Genomic DNA, 25,888 nt, shown 5'->3' with positions numbered 1-25,888 from the left:
AGGGTTTAAAAAAAAATTTAAAAAAAAAAGTATATTACCATGTTATCAGCCTTTTGTAATAGAGATAGTAAGCCCACTGCTGTTTTTTGAACAAGAATATATCAATTGGTTGGAGAATGGCTAAATAAATTGTCAGATATGAATGTAATAGGATATTGCTTTCTAACAAAAATGATTATGAGAAATTCAATAGAGCATAGGAAGTTATGGATTTATAACAGTAAAATAGACAGCAGCAGGGAAATATTAAATTGAAGAAAAGGTAACTATTTTGCTTGAGATTTCATGATTCTTCATTCTCTTAAGTCTTCAATTTCCATATCCTGCCTATTCAGTCTACCTTTTTTGACTTAGATTCTGCTTTATGTCACCCCTCGATTTATGTTTCTTGAAGTTAGGATTTGTTCCAAATGATCACCCATAATTTTATATATATTTTTAATTTGGATAACAGGCCTTACCTGTTTTTGAATTTTACCTCATGAGAATCTGCTTTTTCATCTGTTCTGATTCTTTCCCTGTTGCCTCTCTGTAAGATTAATTTTAATATCCAATAACTTCAAGTATTATATTTTATAAAGTATATTGATAATCACTTGAAGTAAGAGAAATAAAAGAAACAAAACTAAAACCTGATTAAAAAACACCTGAGTCAAATTCTCCTGCCTCTCACCTTGCCCCACCTCAACAGCTGTGGTTCTGGGGTAGAGCAAGAGGGTGGAGCTACACTAAATTTATATCTTCCCTATATTACCACATAACGTGAGAAAGAACACTGAATACTGGTAGAGAGAGTCTTGGGGTTCAGAACTCTAATTATACAATTAAATCTGTGATTCCATTGGGAACCAACCATGTAGAAATCTCCCAGATTTACATGTCTAGTTTCCCCATTGAATCAGTACACATAACCAACTTATATCTCTAAGGATCTTTAACTAGAGTTACATACAATATTGCATTTTCTAGGGGGAAATTACAATAATTTGGGGATAAGAGGGAAATAAAAGAGAAAGAGAAGAAAACCAATGTTAGATGCATTGACAAAAAGACAGTATGTGGGTAGTCCCCTTTGGCATAAGAGTTTACATTCAAAATAAATGCATTAAACTACACATAATTCAATTTCACTACATCCCAAAGTTCATTTTGGATCTTTTCGTGCAGTGTGTGGTTTCTGTAGGTATCTCCGTGGTGCCTTCTCCAAGCAGTTCACTTTCTTGATTCGGGAAGATAGCAAGTTTCTTATCCTAAAATTACTCTCAAATAAGAAAAAATGTTATAAATCTAGAATTTTATGACAATAATAGAACCCCCCCCACCCCCGTGGAGGATGTTTACCAACACATGGGTCACCCAGAGATAGATGCCTGAGGTATGAGGTACATGAATCAATTTTCAAAAGAAAATAAAAAACATAAAAATAAAAAAAACAAATAAAAGAGAAAAAAGCAATTTTTGGATGAAACATGAAACATCAAAGTCTCATGTGAGAAGAACAAACCTATAACATGTCCTTGAATCAATGCCAGATTAAAGTGATTTATGTCCCCCAAGCCTGTAGTAGCAGTTATGCACTTACCCATTGGCAGCCAGGCCTACAGAAAATTGCCATAGCACAAGAGAAAGAAAAGTGAAATATGTAGGATGAAAAGGTTTGTAGACTTGTTGGCATAACACTGAATGAATAGGCTTTATAGGCCTGTATGGGCCTGAGTGTCAGCTTATGTAGGCCCAAAAGGCTATCTGACTATTTGACAACTTGGTAAAAACTGTAACTGAGGTTTATTTATATCTGGCAAAAGAGGGAGGGACAAGGACCTGGAATAAGGATTCCCTAAGCTTAAAATATATATGCTCTATCCCACTCCTATGGGCTCCTCATGGGACCATCTTCAAAGTATTCAGGTTACTTAAATCTATACTCACTGTCTGAAATTCCCACACTATTTAATTTCTCCTGACCTATTGGTTCTCCAAATTACTGGTAGACACAGTAGAAGTTCTTCAGAGTAGAAAGAGTTTGAATTCTTGATGAGCTCAGCCTCTTAAGCAGAGGCTCAAGGTAGCTACAAGCCTTTACCTCACAGACAGGTTTCATTGGGTACTAGCAGTTCTCTCACATATAGCAGTCAGGAAAATCTCAGGAACCAGGAACTTAAAAGAACACAGGGAGATGGAAATTGGAGACAGGAATGTACAGGATTTCTGGATATTCAGATAGCTGGACCACAGGAACCTTCAGCTCTCAGGGACAGGTAAGTAAACCTCCCTTAGGCAAAGACAGATAAGCTCACAGGAAGTTTTCTCTCTGCTCCTCCTGAAGAACAGAAACAATGGATCTCAACTGTCTCCCTATGCCACCTTTTAAGATGTCCCTGAATTTCAGAATGGGTTCTAAAAAGTTCTGTGCATGTGACCAGTTTCTGATTTCAAAACCCATCTGTTTACAAACTCATTTCCTTCTTTCTTTATCTCTCTCTCAAAAGAGACTAGATTTTGAAGCAGGTGGGAAATAACACTCCCTAGTCTGATTTTACCTTTGCTCTCAAGGATAGGGGAGCCAAAGTGGCAGTCAAACTAAGGTACTTGGTAGAAGTCTGAATCTGGCATGAGGAAATCCTATATTTGATGTCCAACAGCCACTTACTTGATCCCCCAAAATACATTCAAGTCCAATGTCTTTGCACAGAATCTCATCAATCCCACCGGATTAGTTGATCTTCTTGACCTTGTGCTCCTAAGCACTGTGCAGGTTAACTTTGTGCTCCTTGACACTTTGAAGTGTCTCTTTTGTGATCCCTTCTCCTGGAATCAGATAAAATCATTAATTGAAGTCCCAAAGTATTTAATAATCAATGACAGGTTTCCATAGTCTAAAGCTTTAGGGTATGCATTGAAGTTAGGGCTAATAGACATTTTTAGCTTATCCTAGTGCAAAATCAAAAAACCATCAATACTGGTAACATGTGCTTTAAATACAAAAAATGAGAGAAAAAAGAAAACTCAAATACTCTATTGTACAAAGAAGGCAAAACCATAATAAAATTAAAAATATATATATGTAGTTCAAAATCAGTGACACACTGTATTAGCCTAGGAGAGGCACAACACAGTGGTTTCTGACCCAAAAAGGAGATCCATTTTCTTTTTAACTTGGCAATGATCCACAGTGTGAGTGGACATAATTTTCACCAAGTAACAGCCTTATAAAAACATAGTAATAAAATAGCTAATGTACATTCAAAGTACCAAAATCTCCCACATCATTAGAGCAAATTTAATGACAATAGCAAACATTTGCTATCATTATGATTCACATGCTACTTGCTGTGTATATATACTTGTCACAAGTTCTTCAGATCTAGCCTCTTTCGAAATTTGTGAAGATATTTCTAATAAAGGCTATTACTGCCACCATTCCAAAATGTGGCAGGAGAAACCAGAATAAAAAACCTCTGTACTGCAGATGAAAACCTATTTGATTTAAAATGTCACCAAGAATCTAGGTTATTCTGGTGGAAGGATAGAGGAAGGTGAAGAGTTACAAATATAAAAACACATGTAGGGGTTACAAAATCCCTTGGGAAAACCTTCTTACCTCCGAGATGAGATTATAACCCATCACAGGGTAACCAAACTCCTTGGGAAACCTCCCTCCTCTGGTATGAGACCATAATAGCTGTAAAAGGCTTGTCTTTATATGTCCCATCCATTTCAATGTGTAGGTGAGGACTACAATAATGAAAATCACTCATCTGTTATATTTTTAATAAATGCCAAGGTAGGGAATACAACAGTGCTATTGCACTTCACTCAACTACTAAATGGACCTTTACCTCTTGTTACAAACAATTCAAAGGTAGGCAAATGATTTGTCAGAGGTAGTAGTGCTACTAGATATCTGAAAATCACTTCTGAATACCTCTTAAAATCAATTGAGATTTTTAGCTCATTAAATAAATTCTTCAAAGGTTTTGTACAGGTTGTAACCAGTTTGATGGAGTTTATGCATCATCATCTATGTGACAATTAACAAAGGCAAAAAGGAATAAAAGGCTATTTAGGCAACATGTAACCTTGATGGATCTGGTGACAAACCTAGCATCCATAAGGACCTATATGGTTTTTGCCACAGAAAAGAGTTTGTCCAAGTTGTTTATGGACTTTTGGAGTTCTTTTCTCCAATTCTGATAGCTGTGTTAGAGAAACTTCACTATTTTGAGGGGAACAAACTGAAACATTTAACATCAATGAGGCAATGGAGTCTGAAAAGGCTTAAAATTTACCTCCAGACTCTTTGAGGTTCCTTCCCCTCCCCAGTATCATATCCATCTAGATTCCTTTGGTCACACTTCTGGGGTTCCCCATACAGATACTGAGCATAATGTGGATGAACCCCATATTGTATGTGTTACAGAGACTGAGCAGGCCAGAATGGCAAGGGGACATAGGGAGATGAATTTCTCCTCTGCATCTCAAGATTATTCAAGCTATGCAGTGAATTTAGTCTGTACCTATAAATGGTAGTAAGAAAAGACATCCTAAAGAGGTAATGTCTTTCTTAGAGTGGGCCATGCTTGCAATTCTACTTCCTTTCCATAGGTGGTGCTAGCCTAGTGTTTACTGTTTAGGTGTAAAGTGAAGAAGTTTGGAAGAAGTAATCTCTTTCCCCTCCCCCCAGGGGTAAAAACCGTGGACCCATGGGAAGGACATTTATACCTCACCCTCTGCACAGGTATTTCTAAATGCCTCTTAAACCCTTGGACAATCAGGTATGGACTGAAGTAGCTTGTGGATAGCAGGAGAGGTTGGAAGTGGCTTATCTGTTTCCACCAGAAGTCTCAGGGTGGGATGGCCAGCTAAAAATGGAAAGAAAAAAAAACAGCCCAGAGAAAAGCAGCTCATCAGCAGGAGCAAAATTTATCTGTTCCCTATCCTTCACTTGAAGCATTTCTTAAAAAAATTTAAAGATTCAATTCCTTCATGGCTCAGCAAAAATGTAAGATTAAAATTAATATCCAAAAATTTCAAGTATTTTATTTTACAAACTTTATTAATTCTACTTCAAGTAGAAGAAATAGAAGGAACAAAAGTAAAACCGGAGTAAAAAACACCTGAATCAAATTCTCCTGCTTCTCACCTCACCCCACCTCCACAACCTTTTTTCGAGGCAGAGAGAGAGGATGGAGGTACACAAAACTTATATCCTCCCTATGTTAGCATGTAACATGATAAGGAACATGGAAAACTACAAGAGAGAGTCTTGGGAATCAAAATTCTAATTATACATCTCCAATTACTTTTGTCTAAGAATAGAAGTTCATTAGAACTAATTAGATGCCTTATATTGAATAACTTTTTACCTCTTTTTTAAATTGCTTCATTAGTAGATTGAGATACAGATAGTGGTTCCTAAAGTGATAATTATGGTTAAATATCAGATACTTAAATATTGACATACTTCCTCTTTTTTATGTAGAATACACTTGATGTTTCAATGTCATACAGTTTTTTGTGTTGTAATGACACTAATGTGTATCATCAAGCTAGGCTGATATAATATTAAGAATAATGGTTTGAGGGGTTCAATAGAAACTCACCAAATAGGATACTGCTATAGCATGATAATTACAATGTAGGTTTTGAATGCAGTAACAGGACTATTTTGTATTCCTTATTAATATATTGTTTAATTTTCTTTACTTTCACTTATCCTTCTTTTTCTTATATTAGAATTTATTTCCTGATGTTATCTGATAGACTTTGGGTCTTAAATATTGGTGTTTATAATAGTTCTTCATCTTGTCAGAAGGCTTTTTGGTCTCATTGTTATGGTTCTTTTTCTACAGACTGGAGAGTTCTCAGCTCGCTTCCTTTTGAAGTTACCAGTGGATTTCAGCAATATTCCCACGTATCTTCTCAAGGTAAGAGAAAAAATGACAATTGATATTTACTTTACAAATGATGTATCTTGTTAACCATTTAACCTGAAATTTTGGGTAGCTAGAATATACTCAAAATGGTAAATAATGCTTATTGCCCATTTAATTTCTTTGTAATTTAAAAATTCTGATAACCCTTAAAAGTTACTTGGAAATTAATTTTCTCTTAAGAAAAGCATGACAAAGAAAAATTAAGTTTAGAAATAAAACATGTCAAAATCTTATTTATAAATTTTTGAAAGTTTCATATTGCTTTAAGTAGAATTTCATATACAATATTATAAGCTAATATATATCTCTTATTTTCATTAGTACTTAGTTTTAAGAAGCTGGTAAGTCATAAAAGACTGAAAATAGGAATTAAGGTTTCCCTAGTAAGTTGGTTGGGTAGAAAGATAAGATTTAAATATGAATTATGACTTAGTGTTCATTTGATATAAAGAGAGATGTGCTTCACATTTTCTCCTCATTTTTCTTTTAAAAAAATCTTTTAGTGTTATCCATTCATTTTATATTCACTTCTAAATATTTTTCTCTTTACCCTATCCATTAAGCCTTGTAAAAAAATTCTAAAAGAAAGGAAAAGAATACACAATTTGGCCAAAAACGTAAAACAAGTACATATTTCACGTTGGCTATAAATACAATTTTCCACATTCATTGCTCCTCTGTTCTACAATGTTGTCTTCCTTGTCTTAAAGAGAAAAAAAATTAACTTCAATAACTCTCTTCCAAGTTTTTAATTTCATTAAAATCCTAGTCCTTTGTTTTATCCTGGTGTAAAAAGGACTCTAGGTTACTTTTGAGAATGGAGTTTTATATTTTGTTTTGATGTAAAAATGACATCTAGAAAAGCAATTTCTTTTCCCCTCTTTCTTTATATTAATTCCACACTTAAAAAAAAGAAAACTATTGATGATGTTTGTAAGATGTTAAGATCCAGGGATTTCTAGACTTTCCATACCTAGATGGACCAGTGAAACAAAAAAAAATGCATGATAAAGAAGAGTGATATAAAAAAATTAAAGTGAAATATCTATGAACACTTATGAGTATCTTTATACTGTTGAAGTCTATATGAAAATAGTGCCAGAATCTGTAAAAGTTTTATACATGGGTGGAGCCAATATGGCAGCTTAGTATCAGGGAAAGCTGAAACTGTTCTGACAATTCTTCCAACCAGTCTTTTAAAAGTTCCTCAAAATGACAGGAGTCAAAAATTGACAGCAAGAAAGAGTGAGGGGGCTTTCCCACTGAATACAACTTGAAAGATAGAAAAAGAGTTGATTTTCACAGGACAGGGGGGAATTAGAAGCAAAATTACACAAAGAGGATTGCTGGCTGACTAGTCCTCTCCACTCCCCCCTGCCTACTGCTCCAGATTCTATGTCTGGACAAAAGGAATACTCCAACAAAATAGCATTTCGGGCCCACCACTTGAAGTCTCAGGCCCTTGCACCATTCCGTCAAGAGGCCCTTTCACTCCTTAGGTGCAGTGCTTAAGACCTACATTCAGGGCAAAATAGCTCACAGTACTAATCCCTATAAGCCAGCAGAAGAAATAGAATCAGCAAGAAGATTTCAGAATTCCCAATTCAAAGGTTGGGAAAATGAGTCAATGGTCGAAGAAACATTTATCCTCCAAAAATGTTTATGGTGACAAATAGCAAAACACAGAACAAACAGAGGATGGTGAGATTGAAGCATCCACATGTAAAACTTAAAAAAAAACTAACCAAAAACAATGGGAATTGGTTTCAAGTTTTGGAAGAACTCAAAAAGGAATTCAAAAAGCAAATAAGAGTAATAGAAAAAAGAATATAACAGCTTAAAAAGCAAAATTGCTCAGTTGGAAAAAGAGGCAAAAAAAAATCTAGTGATGAAAAGTGTCATGAAAACTAGAATGAACCCGATGGAAAAGGAAAATCAAAGGTCATGTTAGAAATTCAGTATTTAAAAAATTGTGCAAATAGCTAACAATGTCACAAGACATCAAGAAACAATAAAACAAAATCAAAAGAATGAAAAAATAGAAGGAAATAAGAAATATCTCAATGAAAAGAAAACTAACCTGGAAAATAAATCCAGGAGAGACAATTTAAGAATTATTGGACTTCCTGAAAGTCATGATAAAAATAAAAGCTTAGACATCATATTACAAGAAATTTTCCAAGAAAACTTCCCTGATAGTCTTTAAGAAGAGGGTAAAATAAAAATTGAAAGAATCCATAGATCACTTCCTGTAATAAATCTCCAAATGACAACTCCCAGGAGTGTTATAGCCTAGTTCAAGATCTCCCAGGCCAAGGAAAAAATACTTCAAGCAGCCAGAAAAAAAAAAAAAAAGTTCAAATACAATGGAGTCCCAGTCTGGATTACACTGGATCTGGCAGCTTCCATATTGAAGTACCAGAAGACTTGCAATATGATATTTTGGAAAGCAAGGGAACTGTGTTTAGAACCTAGAATCACCTACCCATTAAAACTGACTATATTCTTTCAGGAGAAAATATAGTCATTTAATAAAATATATTTTCAAATATTCCTGAAGAAAAGGCCAAACTTAAACAGAAAATTTAATGTCTAAGGCAAAATACAAGACTAGCATGAAAATGGAAAATAGAAAGAGAAAAAATGTAAGGGCTTCAAAAAGGTCAAATTGTTTATATTCCTATATGTAAAGATGATATCTATAACTTAAAAATTGTTTTTATCATAGTTGTTAGGAGAAGTATGAGGTTTTTAGAAGAGAAAGGTGTTTAGGATGATATGTTTAAAAATCTAGAGCTAAAAAAGGGGATTCTGTACTAAGAGAAACAAGAAGAGAGAAGTAAAATGGAGTAAATTATATCACATAAAGAAGTGTGGGAGGGAAACTATTATAGTGGAGGGGATGTTTAAGGTGGTTATGGGTAATACTTAAACCTTTCTTTTATTGAAATTGATTCAGAGAGGGAAGAACAGCCAGATTCAATTGAGAAGTAGAAAAGAAATAAAAATGCGGGTGGTAGGAAGGGCAATAATATAAGTGAGGGAAAGGTTTGAGGAGTGTTGACTAAAAGACCCTATAGAGAAGTAGGAGGGGAATAAGAAGGGTGGTGGTGGGAAGGGGAGTAATATAAGGGAGGGGGAATTGGGGCAGGGACTAAAAGCAAAACATTGGTGTGGTGAGTAAGAGTGGAAGGAGAAAGGACAGGATTAAAATAGGAAATCAAGATTGAGGGGAATACACAGATGGTAATCATATCTGTGAATGTAAATGGGATGAACTCGCCCCTAAAATGGAAGCATATAGCAGAGAGGATTATAAACCATAATTCTACCATATGTTGTTTACAAGAAATACATTTGAGCCAGGTAGACACACCACAAGTAAAGGTAAGAGGTTGGAGCAGGATCTACTAGGTTTCAACTGAAACCTAAAAAGCATGAGTAGCAATGAGGATGTCAGACAAAGCTAAAGCAAAAATAGATCTCATTAAAAGACATAGGAAAGTGATTACTTCTTCACGAAAGGCAGTATAGACAATGAAGAAATATCAGTACTTGATGTATATGCACCAAATAGTATAGGAGCCAGATTTTTAAAGGAGAAAGTAAAAGAGTTTAAGGAGGATATTGATAATAAAACTATCCTACTGGTGGACCTCAACCTTCCCCTATTAGAATTAGATAAATCTAACTGAATAATTCATAAGAAAGAAACAAGGGAAGTGAATGAAATTTTAGAAAAACTAGATTCAGTAGATATCTGGAGAAAATTGAATAGTGTAAAAAGGAATGTACTTTCTTTCCAGCAGCTTATAGTATATATGTACTAGAGGGCACGAAAACTTCACAAAGAAATGCTGAAAAGCAGAAATAAGAAATGTACCTTTTTTAGATCATAATGCTAAAAATTATAATTAATAAAGGTCCATGGGGTGACAAGTAAAAATTTAATTGGAAACGAAATAATCTAAACCTTCAAAAGTATTTAATCAAAGAACAAATCATAGAAACAATCACTGATGAGAATGACATTGAAGAGACAACATATCAATATTCATGAGATATAGCCAAAGTTGTACTCAGGAGAAAGTATATATGCCTTGGTGCTTATATTAATAAAATAGAGAAAATGTAGATCAATTAATTGGACATGCAACTAAAGAAACTAGAAAAAGAAGAAATTAAAAATCCCCAGTTAAAGACTAAATTGGAAATCCTAAAGGTTAGGAGAAATTAATAAGATTGAAAGTAAAATAACTAATAAACTAGACTAGGATCTGATTCTATGAAATATAAAAGAAAGTAAAGTATTGGTTAATTTGATTTAAAAAAGAAGGGAAACTGCCAGTATTAAAAATGAAAAGGGTAATTTAATTTCTAATGAATAGGAAATTAAAGAAATTCTTAGGATCTATTTTGTCCAGTTATATGACAATAAATCTGATAATCTAGGTGAAATGGATGAATATTTATAAAAATATAAATTGCCTAGATTAACAAGAATTGAAATAGGGAAAGGACTCATTTGTACAAAAGTATTTAGAGCTGTGCTTTTTGTGGTGGCAAAGAATTTTAAAATAAAAGGATGACTCAATTGGCAATGGCTGAACAAAATGTGGTATATGATGGTGATGGAATAATATTGTGCTCTAAGGAATGTTGAGCAGGATGATTTTAGAGAGAACCAGAAGGACCTACATGAACTGATACAGAGTGTATTAAATAGAACCATGAGAACATTTTACACAGTTACTGAAATATGATATTATCTGATGTGGTAGACTTTTGCTTCTAACAGCAATACAATGATCCAGGACAATTATAAGGGACTTAAATGAATGCTATCTACCTTATTTGAATAGCAACAGAACTGTTGGAGTATAAATGCAGATGAAAACATATGATTCTTCACTTGTTTATTTGAGTGTATGATTTGGGGTTTTGCTTTTATAAGATTATTCTTTTACAAATGTGAATCATATAGAAATGTGTTTTGAGTGATATTACATATATAACCCAGATTGAATTTCTTATTAACTCTGGGAATGGGTTGATAAGAAATGAAGGAGACAACACGAATTATATAATTTTGGAAAACTTATGTGGAAATTTATTATTAAAATAAAGAAAAGAAGTTTTGAGCAGAGACAAGTTAGGGTTGGCAGTAACACTCATGTTTTAAAAGGATTTTGGTAGAGGGCTTCTTTTTTAAGTTGCTAGAACAACTTATGTAACCAGATTTAATTGCTCCTTAAATGTTAATTAAAATCTATCTTGTCTATTAATACACATATGAATAGGGAAATAGTAATTACTGATGTTTATGCCATGTCAATATAAAAAGATAACAGTATTGCCAAAATTAATTATTTAATGGTATATGAACCTAAACTCCCCAAGGATTTTGTAGATATTCATCTATTTACTTTAAATTCTCTACTTTGCTGGCATATAACTCTGTATGGTAGTTTCTGGAATTTTTTTTTTTTTGTTTCATTTATACTTGTAAATTTAGCCCCTTCATTTTTCACTTTGGCTATATGTGTTGTGTGAAGATGCAAAGCATGGAATCCCTGCAAAGGTACAGGGATAGCCTGACCCAGAATTCCAGGGGACCTCCTTGGAGAACTTTCCCATCTTTCTTTTTGTATAAAATTAATCAATATTGTAGTAATTTTGCTAGTTGTATTTATTTTTGTTTTCAGAAAACCAGCTCTTTGTTTCAATTTTGCTTTTCCTATTTCAAAATAGCTTCTTTTGTATTTATTTCAGATTTTTAAATGTACTATTTCAGCAAAATTTAAGTACAAAAAAAAATGTGTGTGATACACACACATACACACATGTATATATGAATCTATAGAGAGGAGTCAAACGTAGTCTAGAGAGGGGAGAGAAAGCATTTAGGGAAGATCAAAATTATTATTTTTTGGAATTGGGCTTTATACATGTTGATTATTTAATGAAAGAGATAGGGAAATGAGAAGATAAAGATACAGAAACACCCTTTTTTGGTTGAGCAAACTCTATATTTGTTATATTTTTAAAGCTCTGCTAATTTTAACAGAATAATTTAAAAAATGTTCTTTTTGCTGGCCTGTCCTTCCTGAGCAAATGATTTTGAAAATGGCACTTAGCTTAGATCAAAGGATTTTCCTGTGACTTACTTGATCCTGTACAGTTTTAAAATATCATTGCCAGTTTAACAAATAAGAAGTGGTTTCTCAGAGATGCTTCAAGCTAAATTTTCTTATAATTATAAAGTTTGAATAGATTTTAGATTTTTAATGATTATAATCTTTTAAATACTACCTAGTTTATATCCTTTTACAATTTATAGATTAAGGAACTGATCTTACTTTTACAAATCTGTATGAATTACTTTAATATTTTGGTTGATATTACATCATTTGACATGACATCAGTTATTATATCATTTATGTTTATGTATTTCCTCAGGGACAGAGACTATTTGTTTTTTGTCTTTTTGTTCTCAGCACCTGTGCCTTGTACAATGCTTAGATTATAAAAAGAAATTAATAGATTTTTATTGAATTGTAATTAATTAAAAAATTTTAAATATGAAATGAGGCATGGAAGTTTCTCAGTTGATAGAGTTCTGTAGCAGGAAACAGGAAAATATGAGTTCAGCTTCTGCTTCAAGACTTTTTTTAGCTATGACTCTGGGCAAATTGCAACCTTTGCTACAATTTCCTCAACTGTAAAATGAGATAATAATAGTATAATAGCAGAAAGAGCAATTGGGAAGCTGTACAAATAATCTAGAGGCGAGATATTAATGGCTTGAATGAAGATGATAGCAAAGTAGATGGAGCAAGGTCATCAGATGCAACTGTCAAGATTTGGCAATTTTGTGGATATGTGTGTATGAGAAAGTAAAGAAATGCAAGATAATTCAGAGACTATGAACTTAAGAAACTAGAAGGATGGTGCCTTGCATAGAAATATGGAAATTTGGAAGAGGGAAGGGTTTGATGAGGCCATAATGAATTATACTACTAATAATTTCTATTCAATAGATGCTAGAGATGATCATTATTTTCTTATATTTTTGTTCAGATTGTTGACATTTTTTTTATTTACCATTTTTAGACTTCAGAATTGAATGAGCATAGATGCCTGACCATTATTGATTTACTATTTGTCTTTCTTTGATTTGGTTGTCATATCCTTTAATTTATGTATTTTCTATGCTATTCAGTGAAAATATCTTCAATATTAATATTATGTCTTGTTATTGAGAAGTAGCTCAGGTATAGTTAGTGACCCATTGAGTCAGGAAGACTAGTTATGACTTATGCTGGTTTGGTGATTCAGGATTGAGATTAAGATTAGCAAGAGTAGGATGGGGGAAGTGTAGATGGGAGAGGGGGAAAGTGATAGGGAGAGGGAGATTGATTATTAATCACTGTAAAACACTTTTTGTTACTAATCTATTGTTATCATTAATTTATTGATTGCCATGTTCCAGGTCAAGTTTCCTTGCCTCTGACTTTTTGTATACTAGATTTTGAATCAGAAGTACAAACTTTACACTTTCCTTGGTTCATTTAAGTCTGTCATGAATTTAATACCTTTCATGAAAAACTTAGTATAGTCCGCCTTGGGAAGAGCCTTAGGAAAAGCTAGGCTAAGAGCTGTGTCAATGACCTTAGCATATCTACTATCATACTAGTGTTCAAGTTCTTCTTGATATATGTTGGACTCTTTGATCCTGTTCACATCATTTAATCTCTCTGATTATGTGCTGATGTATATTGTGGCAGGAACTTTTCTAGTGGTAGATGTTATAAAAGAATGAAATCACAAGTCTAGTTTTTAAAACTACGTGTCATTTATGGTGCTTTTTACATAATATACATATATATTTATATAGTTCTCATTTCTATTTACTATGTATATATTTTAAATATTGCCATGGTCAGTATTATAGCACTCATTTTATCTTCTGCTGAGGCCTAATAATAAATTTTTGTTTTTTTCCCCTCTGTTCTCCATTTTTTGGATTTTCTAAAATTTTGATAGTAAATATATTACATGTGCTTCTGATTTTTTTTTGCTTCATATTTTCATTTTAGTATAGAATTTTCATGTTTCTTTTAATTCTTTTTTAAGGGATCTTCATTTATACAGCCATTCATCTATTTATTTACTTTATAGAATCCATATTTATGGTAAGTTTTCCTGTCTTCTACACCAGCATTATCAAGCTCATATAATCCTCAAATAAACTAAAATAATGTGGACCACATAATGACTTAGAAAATCTCAAATTAATATTATCTATTACAGTGGTTCCCAAACTTTTTTGGCCTACCGCCCCCTTTCCAGAAAAAATATTACTTAGTGACCCCTGTCACATACTATCACTGCCCACTTACAGTTATTCACCTCCCCCAAATGCACTTGTGGCCATCACTGCCCCACTGGATTGCTGTAGCACCCACCAGGGGGCAGTGGCGCCCACTTTGGGAATCACTGATCTATTGCATTATATTTTTATTTTGTTAAGCATTTCTCAGTTACATTTCAATTTGGTTTGGCTGCCCACAGTGAATTTGATACCTCTGTGCTAGACTATGTAGAATAGTGGGTCTTGGAAGGATGGTGCTTTTTTGACTGTGATGTACTGTGGAAAGATAGACTATTGTAAGGAATTAAATTAAAGGTTTGACTAAAATATGTGAGAATTCTAAAATAATATGGTGGTTGCCAATTTAAAGTATTATAGCTCAAGTCAAAATGACTTTTAATAGCTTTTATTTACAAAAGGGTGGAAAGAGTAGAAGTAGAGAAATACAAAAAAGAAGGTAGAGAAGATGACTACCCTATCATACTAAATATTGCTTCAGTGCTCTACACTCAGCCTGGAAGAGCTTATTAACCCTCAACTGGAGGATCCAGGGATCCACCCACATGGTTTCTTCCAAGAAGGAAAGGCCTCTCTGAAACTAATCTCTCGCCAGAGAGACACCAGGAAAGGAAGACCAGCTACTCACTCACCCAAGAGACAGTCCAAGTCCCAAGATACCTCCAAAGATGACTACAGAAGACAACCTCCCAAAGACTATCTCCAGAAGACTGCTTGCAGAAGACTCTCCTCAGCTTAAGAAGTTCTGGGCTTTTATAATGACTTCTTGTCCCTTCCCCTCTTCACAGGGGTCAATCACAGCTTCCAAATTGCCTAGCACTGCCCAGGGGGGCAGTGTCTGTGGGAATCCACTTTTCACCTCTGAAGGTGTTAACTCTTTATCATAGGTCTCTGAAGGTGTCAGCCTTTTATCATGGACTTCTGAAGGTATCAACTTTTAGCATAGGATTCACAAGATTCTGACTGGTTGAGTTATTACCCACTTTAGCAAATGACTTGCAAGAACACTCTTACTTAGTGTTAAGTAGGGGTGCTTTGAGTTCTGGAGTTATCACTCATGTTAGCAAGTGACTTGTGAATTTTCTTCTTCAAGTAAGTGACTTTAAGTAAGTAAGTAAGAATTCTCTTACTTGATGGCTGACAAAGTATTAACTCAAAATAGATAACAGAGAAAAAAGAATTCCCTTTCACACTAGTCAATGAATAAACATTTTAAAAATATCTCCTTCCTGGGGATGGAAAAAGACTTGGTACCCACAAACAAATATGTACAACTATATTGCATATGGAATAGATGGGAAATACTTAAGAGAGACAAGTCAGAATTAAAAGGAATTGGAAATGGCTTTTTATAAAAGATGAGATTGTAGATGGTGTTTAATGGAATCCAAAGAATCCAGTAGAGGGAGATGAGAGAGAGCATTCAAGGAATGGAGGACAGTGATAGAAAATGTTCAACAGATGGAATGTCTTGCTGTGGGTGTAAGGAGTTCAACAAAGTGAGGAGAATATTTTACCGAAACTTTAATTTGAGAAAAAAGTACAGACAGAACACTAGAAAAGAAGAGAGAGAGTATTAATCTTATACCCTATAAATATAACTAAAATTCCTAATACTACCTAAAATTTCCTAAAACTATCTTTAACTGTCTTCTCGGGACAGTTTCTTCTTCCAGGCATACCAGGCTTTCTAACCTACTCTATCTATAAATTATTCACTAACTACCTAACTTCCTAAAATAATAGGTAGGTACCACTCATTCACTCCTTCAATCAGTTTTCTCTAGCAGCCCAACTGTCAATAGCCAACTTCCGGCAGATCCTTGCCTTAGAAATAGACCTCCTCCTCTCTAAAGATCCCAGAGGCAAAAGACCCTCTTCCCTTAGTGGCTGCTTCCTTTATCTCCTCATCGACCAACCGTCCCTCCTAAATTCCTGTCAAAGGACCGTCCTGATCTCCCTGGTAATAGAATCTTCAGCTCTGGCTCACTGACTCCTGTCAGTTCTGATCTACTTAGAAATCCTGCTCTCTAGCCTCTTAAGGAGACAGAGGAAGAGATTAAGAAAATCCTCTTAACATATCCCCTCTGAGATCCTTTGGGAGACTAGTCTTCCATTGGATCTTACAAACATAACTATCTTATACCTATACTGAAAGTTGCCTAGTCAAAGTTGCCTATACTATTAATTCTTTCTAATAGAAAACTATACTAATATGAGAAACAGGGAGAAGTAAAGAAAGAAAGCAAAACAAATCTTGTTTTACAAGTCTCAGATTACAAATAATTATAGTTGCAAAATTACAAATAATTTGTTACAATCCTGACTATACAGAAATAAGAACCTAAAGATATTCATCCAAATTCAATAAATACCACTATTATATACAAAAAATATACCAGAATATTATATAAATACATAGGACAGCCAGGACATCAGTGTTACTATATTGAAGAGTATGTGGAGTGTAGGAATAAGGTACATAAGGGAAAATGATAAACTATATGGGAAACTGAAAGGTTGGATGATAGACTGTGTATCCAGATGCCCTTACTCTGTAACTTGCTCAAGCAATCTAACTGTGTTTGAACTGAAGAGAGTTGTATAACAGGTTAACTCTGGTAAAAGACTCCTTGGAGGCAGATTACAAAAAACAAACCTTATTTATTATGTTAAAGTTTAAAGAAGAATGGCTAGTCAGAGAGTTTAAAAAAAATAAAGGCTCCCTAAACTCTACCAGGAGTACTAAGCTTTTTCTCACTCCCCTTTAGGCCTCATGGCCTTTCTTCTTGCCTTGAGTAAACTCAAAACCTTCCTATCATCCTTATCCTATCTCAAATTCCCAACTACCTGATCTAGCCTACTTCTAAATATCCTTATCAATTAACTTATATGTTGCCTCCAAAGTGGGCCCTGGTGGACCAAAATTGGTTTCTGGGCCAAGAGTCTATCTTCACATGCTCAGGTTCACAAAGAGTAGGAAAGAAAGGTCTTTGCTTCTTTCTTGGGTGGTAATATCTCTCTGATCACAGCCACACATTCACTAAATGTTGATATTGGTATACCTGAATGCCTGGCACAGGGAATGCCAAGAGCTCCAGAGGAATGCCTCCTTCTCACCAAGCTCTAGTGGGTCGGAGCCTCCAGTAAAGACAATTGGCTCAAAAAAAAACAACAACAGTTTTTCCAAATCTCTTCCATCATTTGCCATTTTCTTTTTCTGTCATGTTAGTCAATCAAATATCTTTATGAGATAGTACCTCAGAATTTTTTTAAATTTGTATTTCTCTAATTGATAGTGATTTACAATATTTTTTCATCTGGCCATTTGTAAACTGAGGAATAGCTCTTATTTTTATGAATTTGTCCCAGTTCTCTATATATTTCAGAAGTAAAGCCATTATCTGTGAAACTTGTAAAATTTATTTTTTGCCGGTTTCCCATTTTCCTTCTAATTTTGCCTGGTTTAATTTTGTTTAAGCTAACCCTTTTTAATTTCATATAATCATCCATTTTAATTCCCATGATCCTCTCTTTTGTCACAAATTCTTCCCTTATCCATATATCTGATTGTTAAAATTTCTATGCTCTTCTAATTTACATATATCATTCTTTATATTTAACTAATTTCTGCATTTTGACCTTATCTTGGTGTAGAGTGTGAGATGTTGCTCTAAAAATAACTTTCTAGTTTTACCAGTGCTTTTTGTCAGACAGAAAATTCTTATCCCAAAAGCTTGTATCTATGGGCTGATAAAGTATTAGGTTATTATAGCCCTTTATTACTGTGCTTTTTGTGCTCACGTATTTTTTCACTAGTCCACTACTCTATTTGTTAGCCAGTAATTTATTGTTTTCATAATTGCTGCTTTGTAAAATAGTTTGAAATCTGGTAATGCTAGGTCACCTTCCTTGACTTTTTTCCCCACTAATTCCCAACATATCCTTGACCTTTTGACCTTCCAGATGAATGTTGTGATTATTTTTCTGACTTAATAAAATACTTTTTGTAAGTTTTGTGTGGCACTGAATAAATTAATCTAGGTAAAATTCTTATTTTTGAGAGAAATTAACATTTCTTTAGTTGTTTAGATCTCATTTCATTTGTGTGAAAACGTTGTGTAATTGTGTTCATATAGTCCCTGGTTTTGTCCAAGAAGGTAAACACCCAAGTATTTTAGAATCTGCAGTTATTTTAAATGGAATTTTTCTTTCTATCTCTTGTTGCTGCATTTTGTTGTTAATATATAGATATGCTTCCAATTTATAGGGGTTTATTTTATATCCTATAACTCTCCTAATGTTATTGTTTCAATTAGTTTTTAATTGATCGTTTATGATGGTCTAAATAAACCATCTGCAAAGAGTGATAATTTTCTTCCTTGTTACCTATTTTTATTCCTTCAATTTATTTTTCTTATTGCTATAGGTAACATTTCTGGTACTATAGTGAATGAAAATGGTGAATAATGGGCATCCTTGTTTCATCCCTGATCAGAATTACTGGGGAGGCTTCAAGTTTATTTCCATCACAGAAAATGGTTTTTGATAGTTTTGGATAGACACTACTTGCATTTTATTCCTTTACTTTCCAGTGTTTTTAAAAGAAAGAATGTTGCATTTTATCCAAAGCTTTTTCTACAACTATTGAGGTAATAATATGATTTTTGTTATTGACATGGTAAATTATGCTGTCAGGTTTTCTAATATTCAACCAGCCCTTCGTTCCTGGTATAAATTTTTCCTGGGCATAATGTATAATCATTATGATATATTGCTATAATTTCTTTATCCAATATTTTATTTAAAATTCTTGCATCAATGTTCATTAAGAAAATTTATCTATAGTTTTTTCTCTATTTTTGTTCTTCTTTTGTTCTTATTGGTTGAGGTGTCAAAACCATATTTGTATCATAAAAGGAATTTGAACTGGGATTAATTGTTTCTTAAATGCTAACTATAATAAACTTGTAAATCTGCCTTGATAGGGAGATTTTTTTCTCAGGGAGCTCATTTATGACTTGTTCAAATTATTTTTCTAAGATATGGATATTTAAATATCCTGTTTGCTCTCCTGTTAATCTGGACAGTTTATATTTTTATAAATATTCATCTATTTCACTTAGTTGCTAGTTTTCCTGGCTTATAATTGGTAAAATAACTTAATAAATGCTTTAATTTCCTCATTGTGGATAGTACACTTACTCATTTAATTTTTGATACTGGCAATTTGTTTTTTTCTTTTTTTTTTAAATAAAATTTACTAATGGTTTATCTTTTATTGTTAAATATTGTTATTAAACCAGCTCCTGGTTTAATTTATTATTTTAGTGTCTTTTTACTTTCAATTTTATAAATTTCTTTTGGTTTTTAGGATTTCCAATTTGGTGTTTAGTTGGGGTTAAATTTTTTTTTTAATTTTCATGCTTAGTTCATTGATCTGTTCTATCTCCTTTTTATTGATACATGTTTTTAGAGTCAAAAATTTCTCCCAAAATACTGCTTTTGACTACATCCTATAGATTTTGCTAGCTTTTCTCATTGTTGTCATTTTCTTCTAAAAACTTATTGGTCATTTGTGTGATTTATTCTTTAACCTACTCTTACTTTAGAATTAGAATGTTATTTTTTCAATTAATTTTTTAGTCTATGCATTCATGGCCCTTTACCGAATATAATTTTTTATTATATTTTGGTCTGAAAGTGACACATTTATTATTTCTGCTTTTTTGCTTTTGGTTGTAAGGTTTTTATGGATTAATACATGGTTCCTTTTTATGAAGTTGCCGTGGAGAGTTGAGATAAAGATACACTCTTTGTGTGTGTGTGTGTGTGTGTGTCTGTCTGTCTGTCTGGGTGTCTGTGTGTGTTTCACTCTTTGAATACACTTAGATGAGAATGAGATTCAGGAGTTCTTTGATCCACCATCCCTATCATTTTCCTCTCCACTGTACATGCACTTCCTTGCATACCTGTTTAATGTGACATAATTTCTCCCTTTCTTCCTTTCCCTTTCCCCTTATGTCAGGACATCCTCTTTTCTTGACTATTTTTTAAAAAAAATATCAACCCAACATAATCTCACTCTTGGACCCTTTTGACCAAGTAAAACACTTCTAAATTCCCTAATAATGATAAATGTCTTAGAAGTTAAATATCATCTCCCAATATAGAAAAATAAGCATTTTAAATTTTGTGTCACTTATGATTTTGTATTTCATGTTTGCTTTATATGCTTTCTCTTTTACTCTTATTTTTGAAAGTCAGATTTTCTATTCAGCTCATGATTTTTAATCAGGAATTCTTCAAAGTCCTCCTTTTCACTAAATGTCCTTGAAGAATAATACTCTATTTAGTTAGATAGATTATTTGTGATTGTAATCCCAGCTCTTTTGCCTTTTGGTTTATCATATTCATTATCATACTCTGATCAAGTAAAGTGGAAGCTACTAAATCTTATGTGATCCTAACTATGGTTCCATAATAGTTAAAAAATGTGTTTTTTTTTTCCAGCTGCTTGAAGTAATTTTTTTTTTTAGACCTGGGAGTTCTGGAATTTGGCTATAATATTGATTGCTATTTTCTATTTGGGATCTTTTTAAGGAGGAGATGATTGATGATTTCTTTCAATTTTTATTTTTCTCTCTGGATCTACAATGTAAGGGCAATTTTCCTGTATTAATAATATGATGTCTATATTTCTGTTTTTGTTTATTTCTTTCTAGAGTCCAAAAGTTCTTTGTTTTTTTTTAAACTTATGCCTTCTGTCTTAAAATTAAAACTAAATATTGGTTCCAAGTCAAAAGAGCAGTAAAGACTACTCAATTCACACAGCTAGAAAGTGTCTGAGGCCAGATTTAAACTCAGGATGCAGTTCTAGACCTGGCTCCATATCCATTCATCCACCTAGCCTCCATCCTATTCCAATAATTTTAAAATTATTGCTTTTAATTTCTTTTCCAGTCCAGTTCTTTTTCTAATGAGATATATCACATCTTCCTCTTTTTAAAAATTCTTCTGATTTGTGTTATTGTTTCTTGATATTTTAGGGAGTCATTAGCTTCTACTTGATAATTTAAAATTTTAAGGAACCATTTTCTTCAGCAAACTTTAGTACCTGCTTTTTTTGGGGAGGGGGGCTGTCCACTTCTCCTTTTTAAGTATATGTGTTCATCAGTGAAGTTTTCTACCTCTTTTTTTACTTGGCCAATTTTTTTAAGACTTTCATTTCTTTAGCATTTTTTGTGCCTTTCTTAAGAAGTTGTTCATTGTCTTATCGTAATTTTCATTTTTTGTTCTCATTTCTTTTTCTAATTTTTCCTCTGTCACTCTTATTTGGTTTTAAAAATTAATCTTTACCTCTTATCAGATTTCTTATTGGGTTTATATCTAATTCAAAATTTTTTTGCGCTTGTTTTTGTTTTTTTACTTTGAGCTTTGCCCATAGTCTTTTTGACATCATTATCTTCTGAGTTTGTGTCTTTATCTTCCTTGTTACCAAATAAGTTTCATGAATTTTTTTCATTATTTACTTATTTTTCTATCATATTTCATGATTTTGAACTTTATGTTAAAGTTGGGCTCTGTTCCCAGTATGTGTGGGATGGAGCAGAACCATTCGAAGCTTCAGATTTTTTTTTCAGAAGCATTTTGGGTAGTTTTGAAATTTTTGATGCTTCTAAGGTGATGTGATCTGGAGAAAGGGGTTGTCACTGTTTTCCTTCCATATCTGCATTTTAGTCCTTACCCAGGAAAGACTCCTGATCTTTTTAGATTTTAATAGGCTCCCTTTGTGAAAAACTGTAATGTTACTTCTGAGGACTACTACTCTCTTGGGATCAGAAACAATACTGACCCTTAATACTCAAGATTCTGTGGGTCTGGAAGTGATACTATTCTTCTTTGCCTTTGAACTATCACCCAGAAGTGGGTGTAGGTAATGGAGTTGCCAAGCAGCACTCAGTGCCAGTACAGAAGTCTCATATAATATTTTCTGACCAGTTGCCAGGTCCTTTTCCATCTCCTGCTTGAGTGTTCTCTTAGCTATTGTTGATTCTGTCACACTCACCTAGTCTCACCATTGCTGTTTCATCCCATTGACTGGTGGGCTCCAGGATAGCTTCTACTCCTTTCTCATAGAACTCTGCTTCCAAACTCCTAAGTTGTCTTAGATAAAATGTCCCAACCTGACCTTTTGTTGCTTCTGCCATGCCAGAATTTGATTTTAGTCATTATTTTCATGTTTATAAAAGTGGAATGTTGGAAGAGATTGACTTAGTGCTACTTTGTCCCTATATGTCCCTGCCCCAATAATTTTTAAAAGATATATTTTCACTCATTTATTTTGCATTATTTTAATTTCCCAGTATATTCTACTTTCTTACCCTAGATATCATCTCTTATTTAAAAAAAGAAAGAAAAAAAGGGAAATGTATTTTGGCCACTTTAACCAGCATATATCTAAAAAGACAACATTTTATCATTTTATGCAATGTTCCATAGTCATTCCTTCACACAAGCAAAGAAAGAGCTAGATGTCTTCATATCTCTTCTTTGTAGCCACATTTATAGATTGTAATTTCATGGCATTCTATTTTTTTTGTTTTGTTTTTGTTCGTTCTTTTTAAATTGTTGTGGGCCTTGTAAAAATTGTTTTACTGTTTCTGCTTACTTCACTTTGTTTTAGTTGATATGCATTTTTCTATGCTTCTCTTTATTCTTAACATTCATTATTTCTTTTAGAAAAGTAACATTTCATTCAGCTTGTTTTGACATTCTCCACAGGACATGAACCTTTACATCCAATACTTTGCCTAAATATGTATATATATTTATATTTATAACATTTATATATTTTAAGATATATATATATATATGTAGTAAAAAATGGGGGGCAGCTAGATATCTCAGTGGATTGAGATCCAGGCCTAGAGATAGGAGGTCCTAGGTTCAAATCCAGTCTCAAACACTTCCTAGCTGGTAATCCTGGGCTAGGTACTTAACCTCCATTGCCTAGTCCTCACCACTCTTCTCCCTTAGAACCAATATGCAGTATTGATTCTAAGGTTGAAGGTAATGGTTTATGGGGAAAAAAAGAGAAAGTAAAATCTGTTGTAATAAATATTTTGGTATGTATGAGGTTTTCCTTTTTGTCATTGACATCATTTGCATAAGTGTCTAGTAGAACAAATTTTAGGTCAAATATATTGATATTTCAGCCACGTTAGAGGTTCAATGTCATTTTATGTCTAAATGAATTACCATAAATGGGCGTTAGGTATTTTGTGTCATAAATTTTGGGATATTTTCTCTCTCATGTTCTTAGGAAGATTGAAAACCTTTATTACTTTTATTAGATAAACTGATTATTACCTCTGTATTCCACAACAATTGTCCTTAGTAGGAGTTAAATACCATCTTTCCTTATCAGGTCTCTTCTTTACGATTATTTTCCAGCTTCTATTTTTTACACAATTTAGTTAAAAAATCCCTATGAATTTTGAAGGGATATTTTTTTATGTTGAAAGCAAGAATGAGCTTTCCCAGCCCAAGAGATAGTAGTGTGATGATTAAAAATTCTGGAAAACTGGATTCCAAGTAAGAAAATGAATTTGTGAATCAGAGTAGCAATAACGAATTAATTAATTGGTTAGTGATGTCTCTTGGTGATCAGAGACAAAAACATTTGGCATTTTGAGACATTAAATTCAATCTTGGAACCTTTTTATTCAACTCTTTCTTAGAAATCTCTTAATTGGCGAATACCTAATAAGAGTTAGGCCAATAGTCTCTCAGGACCTCCCTGATTTCTCTTTGATGATGGAAAATCACATGCCCTATCCTAAGATTTAATTGTCTAGATGAAGAAATTAAGTTGTGCCTGGTTAAGAGTACCTTCTCCATTGATTCCAGTGCCCAACCAAGGTTGCTACTCCATAGACATCATTTTAACAAGTTCTTATTTACCTGAAAAGTTGGGACTCAAAAATCTCAATCTCAATCATCCCAATTTTAGAAGCTGCTCTGGGGCAGAGAATGCATGAGAATGTCAGGCTAAAGGAATGAGGAAAGAGGCCTGAAGAATACCACCCCATGTTAGAAATAATGACAATACAGAGCATTACTTAGAAACGAAAAGAATACAGCATCAGAAATAAATATTCTCACTATTGACTATTGAACTGATATTGCAGAGGCATATGTGTGTATACCTATTTGGAGTTAGAGGGTTATTCATTCATCTCAAATTACTTTTATAAAGGGTGAATCCAAGATAGTGGCTTAGTAACAGTAAAAGCTGAAACCACTCTGACATTTTTTCTAAACCAGTCTTTAAAAGTACCTCAAAACAACAAGAATCAACCCTAACAACAAGATGGAGTGAGGGGGTTCTCCTGATGAACACAACTTCAAAGTTAGGCAGAGGAAGGCGATTTTCATGGGATAAAGCAGAATTAGAAGCAAAATTACACATAGAGGAGTACTGGCTGCTCCCCCTCCCCCAACTGCTGCACCAGGTTCTGAGCCAGGGCATAAGCCAGCTTTGGGATTCTGGGATCCTGCCTACACTCATAACAGAGCATCCCACACTCCAGACACGCTCCTTTAAGTCCCAGGTGCTAGCATCAGCCTGCAGTGAGGTTGGGAAGTCCATATCACTTGGTCCTTTCATGTCTGAGTTGTAGTGAAGCCCTTATTCCTGGAGCAAAATTGCTCAGCATGCTGAGTCCTGCAAATTATCAGCAGAGGAAACAGCATTAGCAGCTTTCAGAACTCCAAGTTCACTGGTAAAAAAAAAAAAAAAAAAAAAAAAAAAAGGGCTGGAAAAATCAGCAAACAGCAAAAGAAACACCTAGCCCTAGAAAATTTTTATGGAGACAGAACAGGAACAGAGTCAATAGGACACAGTGAGATCCACACAACCACATACAAAACTTCAAAGAAAATTGGGAATTGGTCTTAGGTACTGGAAGAACTCAAATAGGAATTCAAAAATCAGTAAGACAGGTCTAAGAAAAATGGGAAGAAGAAAATAAAGTAATGCAAAAATACAATACCAGCTTTCAAAACAAAATTTGTCAACTGGAAAAAAAAGGCACAAAAATCCAGTGTAAGATGAATATATTTGAAGAGGTGCCAAAGGATGTTAGTTGGATAACAGACTTGAAGCTGGAGCCTGTCTGGACCACTCTCCTATCCCTCTTTTACTGAGAGGGTGTGAGGTATTTCTGTATAAGGTTGTGTCTATAGAGATTGAGCAAGTGACAATAGCCTGATGGGAGTTTCTATTTGGGGATAAAGATGCAAGGTCCCCAGGCATAGCAGCCTAAAGAAGCCCCCTTTTAGTCAGACCACCTTGTCAGGTCAAGGCAGCATATAGCAGTGGGGCATGACTGATGGAGCCAAGCCCCAAGCTGCCAGCTTTTCCCTCTCCCTCTGTTCCCTCTGTATCCTTTCTTAGAAGCTCTTTATCTGACTGCTTTTCAATGTTTATTATTGTTGGTATCAATATTGTAGGATGGGGGGAAGAGCAGTGGTATTAAGAGGGTCCCTGGTCTAA

The 25,888-nt window shown here is 33.8% G+C and overlaps 1 protein-coding gene across 1 annotated transcript in view; it reads left to right on the top strand.

Moving 5' to 3' along the window:
* BABAM2 (BRISC and BRCA1 A complex member 2) overlaps window positions 1-25,888 on the top strand; it is a 636,045-nt gene that overhangs the window by 198,605 nt on the left and 411,552 nt on the right. The window contains exon 6 of the mRNA XM_044663708.1: window positions 5,853-5,927. Coding sequence (XP_044519643.1) covers window positions 5,853-5,927 — 75 coding nt within the window. The remainder of the gene's footprint in view (window positions 1-5,852; window positions 5,928-25,888) is intronic.

The sequence above is a fragment of the Gracilinanus agilis genome, chromosome 2 (genome assembly GCF_016433145.1).
Source record: "Gracilinanus agilis isolate LMUSP501 chromosome 2, AgileGrace, whole genome shotgun sequence".
NCBI classification, from domain to species: Eukaryota; Metazoa; Chordata; class Mammalia; order Didelphimorphia; family Didelphidae; genus Gracilinanus; species Gracilinanus agilis.
This window is presented reverse-complemented; position numbering and strand designations above follow the sequence as displayed.